The 16662-nt window shown below is 40.3% G+C and overlaps 1 protein-coding gene across 5 annotated transcripts in view; it reads right to left on the minus strand.

Annotated features, from left to right (window-relative positions):
- The window catches only part of SOBP (sine oculis binding protein homolog), a 118849-nt gene extending 104671 nt beyond the window's left edge, over nt 1–14178 (minus strand). For all 5 annotated transcript variants that reach the window (XM_013948909.2, XM_067293905.1, XM_013948908.2 and 2 more), the window contains exons 1-3: nt 13950–14178; nt 4498–4636; nt 2417–2602 (exon numbers count right to left, since the gene is read on the minus strand). In XM_013948909.2, coding sequence (XP_013804363.1) covers nt 2417–2602; nt 4498–4636; nt 13950–14045 — 421 coding nt within the window. In that variant the 5' untranslated portion in view covers nt 14046–14178. The remainder of the gene's footprint in view (nt 1–2416; nt 2603–4497; nt 4637–13949) is intronic.
- Nucleotides 14179–16662: the final 2484 nt, after the last annotated feature.

Below are 16662 nucleotides of genomic sequence, written 5' to 3' on the forward strand. Positions count from 1 at the left end.
CGCCCAGTGTTTTAACCTTGGAAGCTTTCTCTTAGACTCTTTCCATCTGCTCCCTTCTGTTCCCTTTCCTCACTTATTAACTCAATCAAATATAAGTTGCTTCTCTTCTTTTGGCAGGTCATTCATAGCCTGTCTCCCCCACATTTAACACGTTGACTGTCAGCTTTAGTGGTCAATGATGTAAGTCTTCTTCATTTGCCTGTTCAATACAAATAAGGACCTTGATGCTGTTACCCAAGCTGCCTCTTATGCTTGTGAGGGACTTCTAGAAAACATCCCCAGAGTTACTGTTGTCCTGCCTTGTATTGCTCTGAAGAATTCTGCTTTGATGCAGCACCTACAAAACAGTGTCAAAGTGGAGTGCCAAGACCACTGTCTCCCATGCTGACTCTCCTGGTTCCTTTGTACTCCCTCTTCCGCTTGTATTATTCACCAGTTGTTTCTTGTCCTATACCTAACTGCAGGCTCTTTGGGGTGATCATGACTAGGGCTTCTACGCCCTATGATAAAACAAAACAATTATTACCAAGGCTTATTGCAAACCCCACAATGGTTATGGTTCTCTTTCCCCTCCAGTCCTCCCATACTTCACTCTCGAAAACAAAGGTGAGATAAATATGCTCATCTGCTCAGCAGTCATGGTGATCTAATGCTCCTTACTGATCATGGGATAACATCAAAGAAGGCAGACATTATGCATTCATATCTTTTACATGAGTAAAACAACGATATTCATTATGAAGTAATAAAGTAAAATCCCAAAGTTGGAAAATACTTATGAAAGGCCTTATCTGAATATTAACTTTACTGGTACATTTGAATACAACACACACATGGTAGGTGGATGTGCAAAGAACAGAAGGCAGCTGACTTGATCATGGTTCCCCAGTGTCTACTTAACTACTGCTGAAGTAATTTGTTTTTCTACTTCATAATTCCATCTCCTCCTGCTTGCTTGATGTCATAAAAAGTCAAGTACTTATTGCAGTTTGCACAATTCATGTTATAGCCCTGTGTTCATATACCACAAATTCAGCATTATGAATTCATTCACGACTCTGATTGGAGAAAATAGCTTGGGACAACACAAGGTCCTTGATTAAAGCTTTAGGGCCAAACCAACAACAGCTGAGGATCCAGCCCATATGGCCTGAGATCTTTAGCTGTGTAAAGGCTAGAGGAATGGGCCCAAATAGCTTCGGTAATTAGCAAATATTGTATAAAATAGATTAGAAGTCTCTGGCAGGGAACATATATCAAGTAACATTTGAAAATTATTCATAGCATATTAGTATGCTTCCTTTGAAATAAAACTATATGGCATTAAAATAATTTGGGGGAGAAGGAACAACTGTAATCTATCTGCCAAATGACTGCCAACAAGCAAACAGTTTATCAGACCAATCAGTGTTTTACAGTTAACATTTGGAAATGCTGGAAATGTTGGAAGGGTAGAGAAGACCACCTAACACCTGGGACCTGATCTTACAAGCTGTTCTGCCACTGTAGACACGTCCTTCTGCCTGGTGGGAACTCTTTTGCTAAACTGCCTTCCCGTGTGCAGAGAGGTAACGTTCTTTAGTAGGTATTACAGGTCACTCCATATGCTTTTGTGCCTCAGTCACTTAAGAGCATTTGAGATGATACCCAGTGACTCCTGTGGAAGCAGGACTGAGCCTGCTGCTATCTAAATTCACCAATTATTGCACTGAGTACAACAGTAAATAATAACATAGCAATGAATCACCCTAATGTAGCCATAACAGTTACTATCATAGATTATGGTAAGCAGCATGCAGTGTGGAATAAAACATTTTTCACACAAACTCTGAGGAATGCCATATTATAAAAATCACTCTTGATAAAAGTCTAATGAAAATGTAGAAGATTTCAGTGAAGTCTCCTAGGTAGAGTACAAATCATATTAAACCCTCAAGAGACAATGGTCAGGGATTTCAATGAGAATCAAGAGACAGTTTTCCCAGGATGAGCTTGTTAACCTGATAGAAAGACATGATATTAATTTGATGTTTTTGTCTCTTTCACTGTTTGCTTTGTGGAGCTTATTTTTAATTCAATCATCTTCCATTAATTTATTTAAAGACTTTATTCATCAAAACCAAATAATTTGTTTAAAACAGATGTTGCTGAAGTGCTGAAGGAGTAAAATCCAGCATGCAGTGTCACAGCAGCAGAAGTGTGTACAGAGACTGTCTGTTGTCATTGTATTTGCAAGTTTTTCAAGAATATTAACAAATAAAGTCACTCTCACTCCATTTTAAAGTTCCCTGTAAGACTACAGTGACTGTTTTTTAAAGATTTTGAAATCACAACTTTCTCAAATAAGTCATAACCTAGCAAGTTCAGGATAGGTGTCAGTGATAGTTATTATTTTAAGAAGTTCATTATGATTTACCTGCTGGTGGCTTTATGAAAGGTGGTGGAATTAATGGGACAATAATAGGTACATTCCCATGATCCTTTGACCCTGCTGGTGAGTCTGAAAGTCCATTTCCCGTGGCAAGCCCTGGGTAGCTTGTGTTTATATTGTATGGTGAAATAACACTGTCCTCAGGTAATTTTGGTTTTGGCAAAGAATTTTCTGCAAAACACAAAGAACACATTGTACAGTATGACAAAAATATTTCTTAGATGCCCTTAAATATTTTCACAAATCTGTTCATTAATTACTTACTCTAATACAAGCAGAGTGCACAAAAAAATGAAAATATTTTCTCCTTAAATAAATGGATATTTTCCAGCATTCTTCAGAAATATTTCTTTTTTGTCAAAATCACATTAAACACAACATACTTAAAAGGGGGTTGGGGGGAATTACTTTGTCTTACGTACCCTTAGTATGCCTGATTTAATCAATAATACCATATTCCTGTTCTTTACATCCACTGTTTTCATGGTAATCACACACCATATATTTCAACTTCACTAACTAATGTAAGAAATGTAAACTGAAAAACAAAAGTCCTCCTAACTCTCCACCAATAATTTGGTAAGTAGTAGTAATGGACAGTATTTAAACAAAAGAACAAAATATTGAAATTACAGCAAAGTGTGTAAGGAATGATGACAGTTATGATTCTAATTCTTTAATCCCAAATCACCTCAGGATTCTTATTTAGAGGAATTCCTCTAGCGCATTTCTGTTAGCTAAGGGGCAGGACTTAATTCTTATCATTCTCTCTCCTCCCAAGTCACAGAAAAAGAAAGCACTTTCTCTCCCACAGATTGTATACACCAAAAATTTCTACCTGGCACAGGTATTCAACATCTTTGTTTGGTATATAAAACATAGGATTTGTATCGTGTGTCTATAACAAAATTATGTCACAAATTTCTTTAGGTATAGATTATATCCACAAATCATCCATTATAAGATCTATTTATTAAAACATAAATAAATGAATCACATCACAACATAAGAACAAGTTTCTTCAGAGGTGACTTAAACATATTACTTTTTCTGTGAAATATAAATATTGATCACCAAGGTCGCTATACAACTAACAGGCTGCAAACATTCAGTTTTAACACAACTGTATTGTTTCACCTTACCTCTAATTTTCCCACTTTCTATTAGCCACCTCTCCTTCAGAACTGGGCTTTCCAGTATCACTACTCATTGCAACACTCACTGAATACAGTGCAGCTGCTTGCCATCAGAACGAAACCCCAGATGCTCCTGGCCATAAACGCAGTAAAAAGTGGCAGTCCAAGAGTGCAAAAGCTTCTGCAGTTTCCTCTCTTTATCTCATCTTTGAGAAACTCTTGTTGGATAAGTCAAGATCCAGCAATTTCCTACTCTTTTGCTGTGAAGCAATGTTTCTTCTTTTTACTCTGATCACAAGTCCCTACCCACCTGCTGTGGCTGAAGAGTCAAAAGGTAGCAACTGAACTGCAGCACAAAAAGACTGAATCCCATCACTTACATTTTGAACAACTATACTACATGAAGATCTAGTAATGTCCCAAACAAACTCCACCCCTTGAAAACTCCTAAAGCACTTGTAGAACACTATGTATTACAAACATTGTTAAGGAATGTTTTATGAATGTTCATGATGACTCTTACATGCATTGTGAATATTCCAATTCAAAATCTTCTGGTCTATTAAAAAGCCTTAGGCCAAAAGCATTAGTTTTATAAGCAGAAAGATTCCTTAAATCCCAACCGCTAAGAAAACACTCTTTCTTTTTCCAGGTGTGAGCAGCTTATTGCTACCATAGGTATATGACTTTCAACTGACTAACAAAAGGTATTATTTGTGAAGATATACTAGTGTCTGCTAACAGCAATTTTGTTGAATAACTTCCTTTGTACTCTATTGGCTTCCTCTTACTAGAAGGCACTCTCAGATATTTTTATTTAAATCAACCACAAAGTAAGCAGTGGAAGATGATTCCTAGTCCATGCCAGTACAGATAGGGTGGGATGTTAATCCTTCTTTGCACGATCAAAGAAACATTAAGTGTCATTACCTTTGAGAACAGAAATATGCTGTCGGCTTTCTCCATCTGCAGAGTAGTTCCTGAATTCAATATCTTCTCCATCTTTCAGTTCAACCTTATCATAACCATACCAGCCAAGGAGCTCATTCATAGTATTTTCTGCAAAGTTCTGAAAGAGAAAAATTACCTACTTATTTATATAATCAATAATCATTTGGAATGAAGGGAGGACTGCATAAATCGAACTGTATCTGTGCTACACTAGGAACTGCCAGGTTTGTCCCACCTCCTCCAAGACTAATGTTCATTTCACAAATCAAGTGTATAAAGTGTAATGCATTTAAATCTCAGACTGGCACACGTAATTATGACAAAGACTCATACATCTGTAATTTAAAGAAAACAGAAAAGAGTTATTTAGGACTTTTGCTCTGGCATTCAATGTCAAGAATATTTTAACATATATGTGTCGCAAAAAATTGTCTGTGTTACCATAAAATATTTGAGACTGCAGCAAGAAAATAACAGAACACTAAGATTTTTTTTTTCAGCTAGCAGTTAATGAGTCTTAGTGTGCTACAGTGTTTTCAGATGGAGTAGGTCACTGGCACAATTACAGTTCCTTGAGGTGCACATGAACCAAATCAAATAAAATCACAGTGAAGACATTTTTCCTCAAAGTTATAAACCTTTGCATAGCCAAAGCCCTTAAAAAAACCTATACTATAAAAGTATTTTACCATAATGTTTCATATAAAAATCTCTCCTATTTGTTTAAGATGACCTTTTTCAGTTTTGCCATATTTACTTTCAAAACAATTTCCAGGCAACAGTGTGGTTACATTTTTTGCTTACATGGAAACGCAAAATATGGAACATGACTGACATAAGTCTCAAATTCTATTAAAAAGCATGTCCTCTAGGTCATGTGTCAAAAATATTTCTGTAGAAAATGCTCATTACTGGACCATGAGATTTAGCAGAGTAACTTAAGAATTCTGCAGCCAGGCAACAAAGCTTTGTGAAACTGAATAGTGTCATGGAGCTGTGGCTTATAGATTTGGGAACTACAGAATGAAACTGGCTAATGAATTATTGTTACTGTAAAAATCAGTTTAAAGTAATATGACCAATACAAAATGAAATGAAAAAGCCACGAACAATGCCTTTCAATTTGGTCTCTTCATTTTTTATAACCACTCTTTTATAACAAATTCAAAATTTCATTTTATTATAAGATCTTGACATCTCTAAAATATTGATCTTGATAAGCTGTCTCCTGTGGCTCTGGATTCCAGCACAGAAATGAGAAAAATATACCAGTTCAAAATAAATAGCATACGTCAAATTTACAGGTTGCTAGATTCTGTCTAGTAACTGCACTAGCTTAATTTTTGAGTGGGAGCAAGTATAATGACAGAACGCAGCAATTCTCAAGTCATTTAAATAAATAAGTAAAATGCATCAGCTCATAATTGCTTCAGAATTCAAAGCTACCACAGACACTCTGCCCCAGAACATTAGAGAGTGGCAGCACTGCTCCTGGCTCATTCATCACACCAGATTGCATAGGTGTTCCTGTCAGTCAAGGAGCGTTGTAAAGCAGCTATAAGCAATAAACACAAGCAATTTATACTCTTCCAAGAGTATCACCAGTGCAATTGTGCTATAAACACACATTTCAGGAAAAAAACAAAACAAACCCCCCACAAAAGACCTGTGGAGCATCAATTTCCCTCTGTTTTTTCCCCTTTCACCTTCACTTGACCTCCTGCTGGAAGACCTGATTCTGTGGCTGTTCTGTACAGCACTGAACTGCCAGAAAACAGCACTGGTCCACATCTATGTCTGGTTTCAGCATAACAAGTACGACAGCCAGTTATGTCTGAACTACCTCACACTATTACAGTTTGCCACAAAGAGTACAATGAGATGTAATGTGCCTAATATCTATACTATTTAAATGTATTTTAATTCACATTTTAATAGATGCAGTTTTGTGACTGTTTTAAGTATCAGATTGGGACTTTTTTGAGTTTTTGTTTGTTATTTACCTTTTAGAAGACTTTTCCCTCAACGCTGAAACCCCAAGTGCAACACCCTCAGCTCTAACCCATGTGAATCCAACAGTGAAAAGGTCTAGAAACAGGAAGCAAAACCCCACCAGTGCAGTTTGCCCAGCATGAAGCATCTGACCTGAAGGGGTCCATGGTGTCCCAAAGGAAAGCTCTGCCAACTTCCCCTGGTTTGCTAAATTTCAACTATGGAGACACAGGCCTAGAGATTAATCTAGCAAGCTGGAGTCCAACTAACAAAGTCTGCCTGACTTGAACCTCATGAAACACAGTTAAATGGGTAGCTCTAAATTTGCCTCCTATGGATGCTTTGTGTTTTATTTGTACTGTTGATCAACTCAGGCAATGAGTAATTTCTAATTAGTTGTTGAGGAATACGTAAGCTAGGCTTTATATATTTTTTCTTTCCTACAGAGACATACATGTTTATGCAACTTAGTATCCATCTTCAGAATCTAGTCAACATGATGGTTGAGTTCGTAACAGCACAAACTTTGAGTACCTTTCAAGACTCATTTTACTGTCCACAAGTGGTGTACAAAAATGAACAGCTGTAATGACAAAAATACATTGGATTTTGAAATTACTCATAACAGAGACTTGAGTCCTTTTACAAAAAAAAAGTCCATGAGGTCTTTGCTATTAACTTCAATGAGAGTAGAATGAGGTCACGTATTAGTGGTAAAAAGGTATCTTTCTACCATAATGATTTCTTAAGAAGGATGCTTGGATAAAAAAATAAAATAAAATAAAACATTCTCCTTCCTCATTTGTCTTTCCTATTATAATGATGGTGATCATTCTTAATACTATTCTATCAGTGGCTAAAGGCCAGGGCTTCATTGCAGAGCACATTGTACATACCAAAACCAAAAGGACAATCCCATCCTTAACAAGCTGATAGTCAAAGCCGAGATGTTGTTTTCTTCCACACCAATTCTCATGCATGTGAAAAGCATCCAAATGAAGAGCATCCAAAAAACTACATTATCCTTCTTCAGATCCCTGATTAAAATACTCTTTTGCAGTGATGTCTAACATCCTGTGAGTCTAGACAATAGTCACCCAGGTCATATGCTCAAGCTCCCAGCCCAATGCTGACCAACATTATTTCATTGTTTCCTTATATTCTTTCTTCTTTCCATTTCAATGCTAGCTCCAGTCTGAGTGGATTCATGACACGGTAACATGACGGGATTTGTAAAGATCAGTGTGGTGGCAACAGTCAAAACACAAATAATAAGATGAGACAGTTTTTCTCTGTGTGGATGAGAAAAGAAAAGCTCGGCTCTTGATGAAGTTACAGGAAAGGAAGCAGGACAATTAATACACAGCCTGTACGTGCAGAGCAGAAGCTCAGTGAAAGATACACTATGCTCCAAGCCTTAGTGAAAGGAAAGGTGACAATTGTAACTACAGTGCTTGAAAAAAGCAAGAATGCAGGACCTGACGTTGAAGCAGGAGAGCAGAAGATGAAGCAACCTAGAGAGGAACCAGCTGAACTGAGAGATGAAGGACCTGCTAAAGCCAAAGGAGAACAAGATGTGAAGATGAGTGCGGATGATCGGATGGAGACGTGAATGAGTTGTAATTCTAAGCTCTTGCAGGAACAGGACAGCAAAGGCATGAATGAAGACAGTCCATGCTTAGTTTCAAACTCAGTCCCTGGAAGGATGTGGAGGGTGTGCAGGACAGAGGCTGCCAACTCAACTCCACAGCCCTACCAGAGTCCTGAAATGATGTGAAAGACCACCACACCAGGGAAAATCTTGCTGATCATCAATAACATCCCTATTTAGCAATTACACTGATAAGCTGGAATCCTTGAGCCCAAAGAGAATCCCACTGAATGCAAATGGAGGAAAACAATGGAGGGTCAGGAAACAGTGCCAATAGACTTCATTGCAAAATTATAGCACTGAACCTAACGTCACTCCTACCAGGCCAGAAACGCTCAACATCCCAAGAGACAGAGTCACGCTTCTGCTCACAGCATGAACCAACGTCAGAACTGAGAAGATGAACACAGAAATCCTGCCCCATCCTTCCATACTCAAACCGCTATATCACATTTGGTCTCTTGTGCCTATGCCAAGCAGCCAGGTTCCCGAGGCTTTGGTAGAAATATTGATAATCTCTTCAGCTGCAATCACAAGTGCAGGACGCAGTCAGTTAACATGCCAGGGGCCCACCAGAGCCAAGTTTCCCGCAATACTTTAGCTGACAGTGCAGGTGTGCAGCTGTGCACTATCGCAGCTGTGTAACTGCCAGGGAATTCACTACAGTTGCAACAGAATCAGCTCATCTTTGCCAAAGAAACTGGCCTTAAAATGCTCTAGCGCTCCAGTGGCCCCAGTTACATAAAATGACCAAAGTCCTCAGTTCCTAATAGAGAGCAATTCTTTTTTGCCCCCTGCTAAGTCCCAAACCGCTTATAACCACTGTAGGGCAATGTGTAATTTGCATGTTTTAACTCTGTGATTTCTCTATTCTTGTACTACACAGAAATATCCTCCCTCCTGGAAGAGCCAGGAAGATAACTAACCAACTATTATGCTGGTTGGTATTTTGACTTGAGTTTGCTTCCTTTTCACAGAAAAAAAGGAAGAAGAGTATGTTGATTTGCCAGACTGTGGTTTCTTTCCTTTATGAGACCAACTTATATGCTAGGCAGTAAAAATATGATCACATTTATTCCCTTTTCAAGATTAATTTCATTGTAACAGCACACCTATGGCTTGATTTTTACATTACAATGCATCATTTCCCCAAATTTTCACAAATTAATATGCTTTGAAGCTAAACCATGCTTCTGTTTCCATCTTACACCTCTTGCCTTTCCTTCTCTATGAACCTTATTCACAAGGGGCAAGGCCTGGCTTCACAGAATGAGGCCTGGCAAACACGGAGGCAGGAAACGCAAAAAAGAATGAGTCTGTCAGAGTCATTTTCTTCTAGGTTTTACTGCTGAATGTTTATTTCAGATTTTGAAGGAAGTACAGTGGCTCCATTCCATTTCCTTGCATGCATAAACTACTGGGTGCATAGCCCCACAAATTCACTTTTTAACTCCACTGCACAGAGGAAATAAAAGTGTTTTATTATTGATTTTTTTTAATCCAGCCCTCACTTTCTTTGCTTATTTATGCTATCCTTTCGCCATATTGAATTTTAGAATTAGACCCTTTTGCTTTCAAAAAGCAAATTTTCTTGTTGTTTTAATTTCGTTTGCCCTACTGCATACACATTTGCTTCTGTAATGTGGGTTTATCTACTTAGTTTTAATAAGCATTTATATAATGCACAGGTAGGTGAGGCTCCCTGTGCAGATAATGCAACTCCCTTTTGCAGCCGTACCACAAAACTACTTCCCTTCAGACTCTGCAAAAAAACCCCACCTCAGTATCCTGAAATAGTACAATTGATAAAGCCTGTCTGCTTTTTCACTTTTACAAACACATTTTTTTGCTTTTCAGGAGAGAAGGGAGGAGTTTCCTTGAAATCTTTTTAACGTTCACAGCTATCTGGCTTATTCCAAGTGCAGTGCTGCTATGTCGGTTTCACTGCTTTCCTAATTTTGACAGTGGTACTTTTAAATGCCAAATAGGAAATATTAAAGCACTAAACTGAATGATCTTCTGATGAGTTTACTATTAAGCTATAACAGATGGAGCTGTCTTAAGCTCTAAGCATCAGGAATGAAGCCCAACTTTAAATACAAATTAGTTATTGAGAATATTTATAGATGGTAAACTCCTTGGGCACATGGAGCAGCCCTGTGAAACTACAGCACAGATTAATTGCTAGCTTTTCAATTGACAGGGACTCTAAACATGTAGATACATTGTCTTGTCTTTTCAAGAGAACTTTCAGTAAAATATACTTGATGTAACTTCTTAAATTCATTCCAATGTATTTCACAAAATTGCAAAGCACCTAGTTTCCACTGTTGAGTGGCACTGCTGTCTGACAGTAGGATGGCATATGGAAATTAGCTGAGGAGGGATGGATGTGAAAGTCATCACTAAGCATTTCATAAGTGCTTTCATCAATTAAACTGTAAACATTAAGTTAGTTTTAACATAGTACCAGATTACCTGATTATGCTAGCTTTGGATGTATTAGGTGTTCCGTTATACACCAAAAAGTGAGAAATTGCACTGCTTAATTTGAGAATAACTACCTGCTATTCTTCCAAAGTGTGAGATGAAAAATGCCACCTCTGAAAATAACTGGAAGGCACAGTCTGAAGGAGGAAAGGGAAAAAAGGGGGGGGGGACATAAAAAAGAGAAACTGTGAAGGTCACAGTGAAACAAAACATTTCCTCCTGAATGTATTTTCATTGAAATGTAATATTGAAAAACTGTGCAGAGTCATGTACTTTTGAACACAATATTGTATCAAATTAAAATTTGTTATAACCATCATGTACATTAGGTTAGTGATAACAAAAATGTAACTTAATATCAGGCATAATGAAACAGCAAGCAACGTGAATTTCCAGTCATGTTAAAACTGAGCTGTGACAACACACCAAAACCAAGCAGCTCAGGTTTTGTGATTGTTCTTGAGTAAATATCTGACTATATCAAACAGCAAATCTTGAAGGAAGTCTCTGTGATGAGGTAATTTTATTGCTCATTCATAGTGCCTTGCATTTGCTGTACTTAAAATAGACACTCGTACCAATGGCCTTTTTATTACCCGAAGAAAAAAAAAAAAATCACATATACACCAGTCCTTTTTCTTTCTGCTAGCAAAGGGAAGTAATTCAATCCAATGTGGGCTGAAACCTGAGTAGGTCACTGTACGCCATGATAAAATTCCCTAATCCCTGAGCCAAATTTCCCTGAGGGGGCCCTCCTACTTCTCCTTCACTTTCCAAGCTGACTTTTCCATTCCCTCTCTCGTCTTTTCCTCCCCTTCATCTCTTTCATTTCCCCTACCTTAAAGCCTTGATATCTGATCTGCTGCTGATACTCGGGTTACAGTTTTTACAGCTTAGGCTGTCTATTGCTGTATACATTCCTTTCTTTCTGCTCTGCCGTGATTACTTACCAGAGCTTATTTTACACTGGTCCAGATGAAAGCAGTTCAGATGAAGGGAAACTGCCAGGCTGTTTGAACATTACAGATATGGACCTACACAAGGGCACATTGTGTTCTCTATATCATTTTGTTGCAAACATTTTATACAATGTAACCAATTTGTAAAAATTCTTGTATTCCTCAGGTTTATATGAAGAACAACTAGAATCTTAATTGATTAGTAAATAAAAAGAGTGAATGATCGTCACAGGTTTTTAACTTTCTCAACAAGCCAAAAATTCAAACTTTTTTTTTTCTTTCCTCCATGGATTCTAGCAGTCAACTGTCCTACTAAAAATGCAGTCTCCCAGCATAGCATATTAGCATAGATTACATTGTAAGGTGGCCTGTGTTTTGTGAAAGGTTCTGCCACCAGTTATCTCCTCTCAGCCAGAAAACATATCAGTTCAAAATGCCATTTCTATCTGCCCATAGCCTTTAATAATTAAGTCAGCTGAAGTCTTGAGGTTTGTAACATTAAGCAGCTACAAATGATTAAAAAAGAGAAACTCTACGTGAAAGTTAATGCCAGTGCTTAATAGCAAAGCATTAGTTTAAAATTGTGTAATTTTTCTCCTTCACACAATGTTGTTTTTGTTTCTTCCTCACCCTTTCAGACAAACATCTGTTATACTGTAGAAGAACAACTATCTCCCAAACCACTGAGTGTGCCTGCAGCCAAAGTAAACAAAACAAACCCAGAGGATCCAGCACAGTCAGCCTTTATATCCAGCCAGGATAACATTTCACATGTTTTGATTAAAATTAGCTAATTTGTAATTCTAGAACCTATGAAACTTAAAAGCTGCAATCCATACAGATCACATTAAGCAATGTTCTAAGGGGCCAGTGCCCTATACTACAGATCTTTGCAGTCCTCAAAACTATGTGAGGTTACAATGAGAAATTATGGTTATTATCTGGTGCCTGTACAGAACCCTGTCCAAAAAGAGAATGTGTCATATATCTCACAAAGAATAATGAATGCTCTTTGGGACCTGAAACTAGTATATTTTGTTTCTGAAGAGGTGCACTGATATGCAAGGCAGCAGTACATTATTTTGCTCATTCTGCTAATACTACCCTTGCCCACATTTCCTGTTCTGATGTACGCTGAACTGTTTTCACACTCATTACCCAGGCAGCACGAGCAAACGCCTGCCTTAAGCAGCAAAGGACACCTATATGGAATTAGCGATGTGTAGAAACAGGGAAGGGGGAGGAGACTGTGCATTCCTGTTTAATTTTACAAGGGGAGATCAATGCTCCCAAAAGCAAAGATACTTTCAAAATACATAATGCATATTTACATACTTGCCTGTATACTATGTGAACGTGTGACGTTTTCCAGGCAGTCCTCCACTTACAAGTAGTTTTTTAATAAATTACATTTAAAGTAAACGGCAGCAGCTTTATCATATAAATAAGCTATACTGGTTTAATTATTTCATATGCGCATTAAACAACAACAACAAGTTAAGCTGAAGTCTTACAGTCGGCTGCTCCCAACTTTTGGGAATTAGAGATGTAACATAAACAGACGTGGAACGGACATGCAAAACAGGCGCAAAAAATAGGACCAGTCAAGCCTGGAGCAGCGACCTAACGCTAAAAGAAGTCCTGAAATATGTTTTTGTGCAATCGCAACCATCCTAACATCTGGAGCGGCCGCCTCGGGCGCTACCTCCGGAGCACAGCTGGACGGGCACCGCTTCCTTTCAGACAGGACAGCCCTCCAACCGATAAATACACTTCTATCAAAAGCAGCCCTCGGACAGCTACCTTTCAACAACACCTCTGCTGGTTTGATTAACTGTGAAGTGAAGCATGTAAACCAGAGGAGGAGGCGAGAAGGAAAAGGAGAGAAAAGGAGTTTCTGTGCTTAAGTACAAGAATGATGCGCGGCTCAGACCATAACATTTCACTTTGACAATTTAATTACACAGTTGCAGCTCGCTACTGAAAAAGGAGAAAAATAGTGTTTAAAAGAGGTCCCTTTCTTTCCTAACTTTAGGGCTTCCAAGCTACCTGAGGGGATTGCTATAGAAAAAAATGCTCATCACTGGCAGCCAGGGAGCTTAAAAACCCAGTGAGGGAGAGTTTTTTAAAAAATAAATAAATCAAAGCTGGTCAATGAACAGGATTTGCAGCCTGTGAATTCGTCTCTGTTTTCAGCCCAGGAGGCGGAGTTGAGACACATTCAGTGCATCCTACAAAAAAAAAAAAATGACAAGAGATCCTTTCTTATTTCATTTCCATGCATGGTGGAGGGGGGGCGGGAGAGACCCCCCGCTCCCGTCCCCATCACAGGCACCTACCTTCATCTCCTCATTGATCTCCCGTTTCACGGGGTGAGCCGGCTTCCTGCTCCTTTTATTTTCGGGAGGTCTCCCTTCTTTCTCCATTTCTGCCATTTTTTGCGCCTAGTTGGTGGAGATGAAATGGCTGCTGGTGTTCTGGGGGGGCCGGCGAGGGGAGCAGTGGGGAGGGGGTGGCTCTCAGTGGTGGCAGGCGGCGCCGCGGAGGGCCCGGGGGGAGCGCGGCGGCGGCGGCGGCGGGCGGGCGGGGGGCGCAGCCGGGCCGGGGCGCGGGTGCCCCGGCGAGTCAGCCATCTTCTGCCTGCCCGCCTGCCTGCATGGGAGAGCAGAGGAGAGGAGCGGCGCGGTGCGAACGGGTGTGTGTGAGTGTGTGTGTGTGTGCGTGCGTGCGTGCGTGCGTGTGTGCGAGAGCGAGCGCGGAGCCAGCCAGCCCCGCTCCTTCTGTGGCGCTGCTGGCGGGCTGCCGCGGAGGGGGCGGCGGAGGGAAGGGGTGGGCCGGCCTCCGGCCCGGCGGCGGGCGGGACTTGCCGGCACCGAATCGGCCGCCGCTGCCCGCCATGGGAGCCGGGGGGGCGCCGCGCCGGGCGGGGGGAGGGAGGGAGGAGGGGGCCTGGCAACGCGCCCCGCCCCCACACAAAGCCGGCGGGGGGAGGGGGCCGCGCGCGCCGCTACACACACACACACACACACACACACACACACCACACACGCACTCACACTCACACACTCGCCGCCGTGCCCAGCCCGACCCCCTGGCCCGGCCCCCTCAGGCTCCCCTCAGGCGGCGGCCCCGCGAGGCGCCCGCCCGCCGGCCGTTGTCCGGCGGCCGTTGTCCGGCGGCCGTTACCCGCCCGCCCCGCGCGCGCCCCGCGCTGCCCCGCTGGGCCGTGTCAGTGAGACACGGGCGCTCTCTGAGGAGCTGTCTCTGTCGTGCCAAGGTTTGATTACTTCTATTTTTCCTCTCTATCTCTGTCTGGGAAGTGAGAATGAATGGTTTGATAGGACGTACTTGAGAAATGTGGTGCTGAATTACAGTACACACCGTGGGGGATACATTGATTATTCCTGGGTTGTGCTTTCCTGCTCCCTGGCAGTTCATAATTACCTGATACAATACAATATGGGGGTGTCCATTGTTCCATTAGTCAAAATTGTAATTGTACAGGATTTTTCATTATGACTGCAGTAAGGCTTAAAATTATACTTTTTTTTTTTAAATATACTTGAAAGATAAAATGTGTTCTGTGTGGGTATGAGTAGGATCTCCATAAAATCTCTGTTTAGCCTGTCAAAGATAAGTTCGTTTTGCATGCAACAATGTCTCATTTACATTCTGTTTCTTAAGCTTAAATCACTGACATTTCTGAGCATAAAAAGTTGAGCAGAACTCCTTTGCTCGTTTCATGACTAAAATGAGCCTTGCTTACTTTCTTCAGATGGCAGAGTGATTAGAGACATGGAGCACATTTTCCCCCTGTGGCTCTGAAAATAGGAAGAAATTGGGATTTTGCATAGTCTTAGCTGGTAGAAAGAGTGGTGAGCATGAGAAGGGGAGATAGGAAACAGACCTCCAGCTGAAAAATCCTAGAGCACATCTGCAGCAGTAGGGTCACAACTATTGTGAAACAAAGGTACTCTCACTTTCCTCACAGCCCAGAAGAATAAGGCAGAAGTTGGAAAAAACAGAACCGATGATACTTTTTAGCAGAATAACAGGACCTCACAGGGATCCCTGAGAAGTCTTTGCCAGCAGCAAGAGAGCTGCGGGAGTCAAACTGCAGAGAAGGGATGTGCCGTGGGCTTGGTCCGCACTTCAGAGGAGTTCTGCGTGCCCCAGGAATGCAAGGTCTGGCCTCAGACTCACCAGCAGTAACCATAATAAGACCCCAAATCTTTTTTTTTTTTTTTTGCTTGTAATATTTTAAAACACTATGAATTCTAAAACTTTTGAAACTAGCTTCTAACTCCACAGTTAACCTCCAAAGTATGGTGCTTGATAGGGAGGTTTCCCTCCTGTGCTCCCCACCACCAGCAAGCTCATCTTCATTTTCTGTTCACAGTGTCCTATTACAGATGAATCAGTATGGCTGAACTCTTATCAAGTACAACAGATATTCCCAGAATCTCAGTATAAGCTGTCATATAGTAGGGATAAGACAGACAGCACAAGGAGAAGTTGCTTATAAACACAGTCTCATGTAGCTTCAGAGCTCTTTGAAGCCTTTTGCTTTAAAAAATAAAGCCAGCCTCAGAAAAGTATTCTGCTTTGAATCATCAACACCTTTCTGATACATAAAGTCATCCTAATGAAGGAGACAAAATGAATTCTTATATCAAGGACCTATCATTGGTTTCTCCAAAAAGCTGATAACACAGTTTTAATGAAAACCTTAGAACTTTCCCAAACGCAGTAATCATTTAAAAGTTATGCTTAAAATGGAGACATGTATAAATACATGAACAGATACTATAGTGTAAATTTCAAAGTGACCTTTCCTAATACACCTTTGCCTTGAATGGTTATTCTGTTTAGCAAAACTTTTGAAAACACCTAATAGAATACTTCTCAACATTTACTATACATACTATAACAAAGCAGTGTTTCTCTGAACAAATTGCACAAATTGAGTTGATAATCTGACAAAAAGATTAATCCTCAACTCCCAGCATAGACAAGGTTCCTTTAATATTAGAGGAGACTTTGGAGAGTATA

Source organism: Apteryx mantelli, chromosome 3, assembly GCF_036417845.1.
Source record: "Apteryx mantelli isolate bAptMan1 chromosome 3, bAptMan1.hap1, whole genome shotgun sequence".
NCBI lineage: Eukaryota > Metazoa > Chordata > Aves > Apterygiformes > Apterygidae > Apteryx > Apteryx mantelli.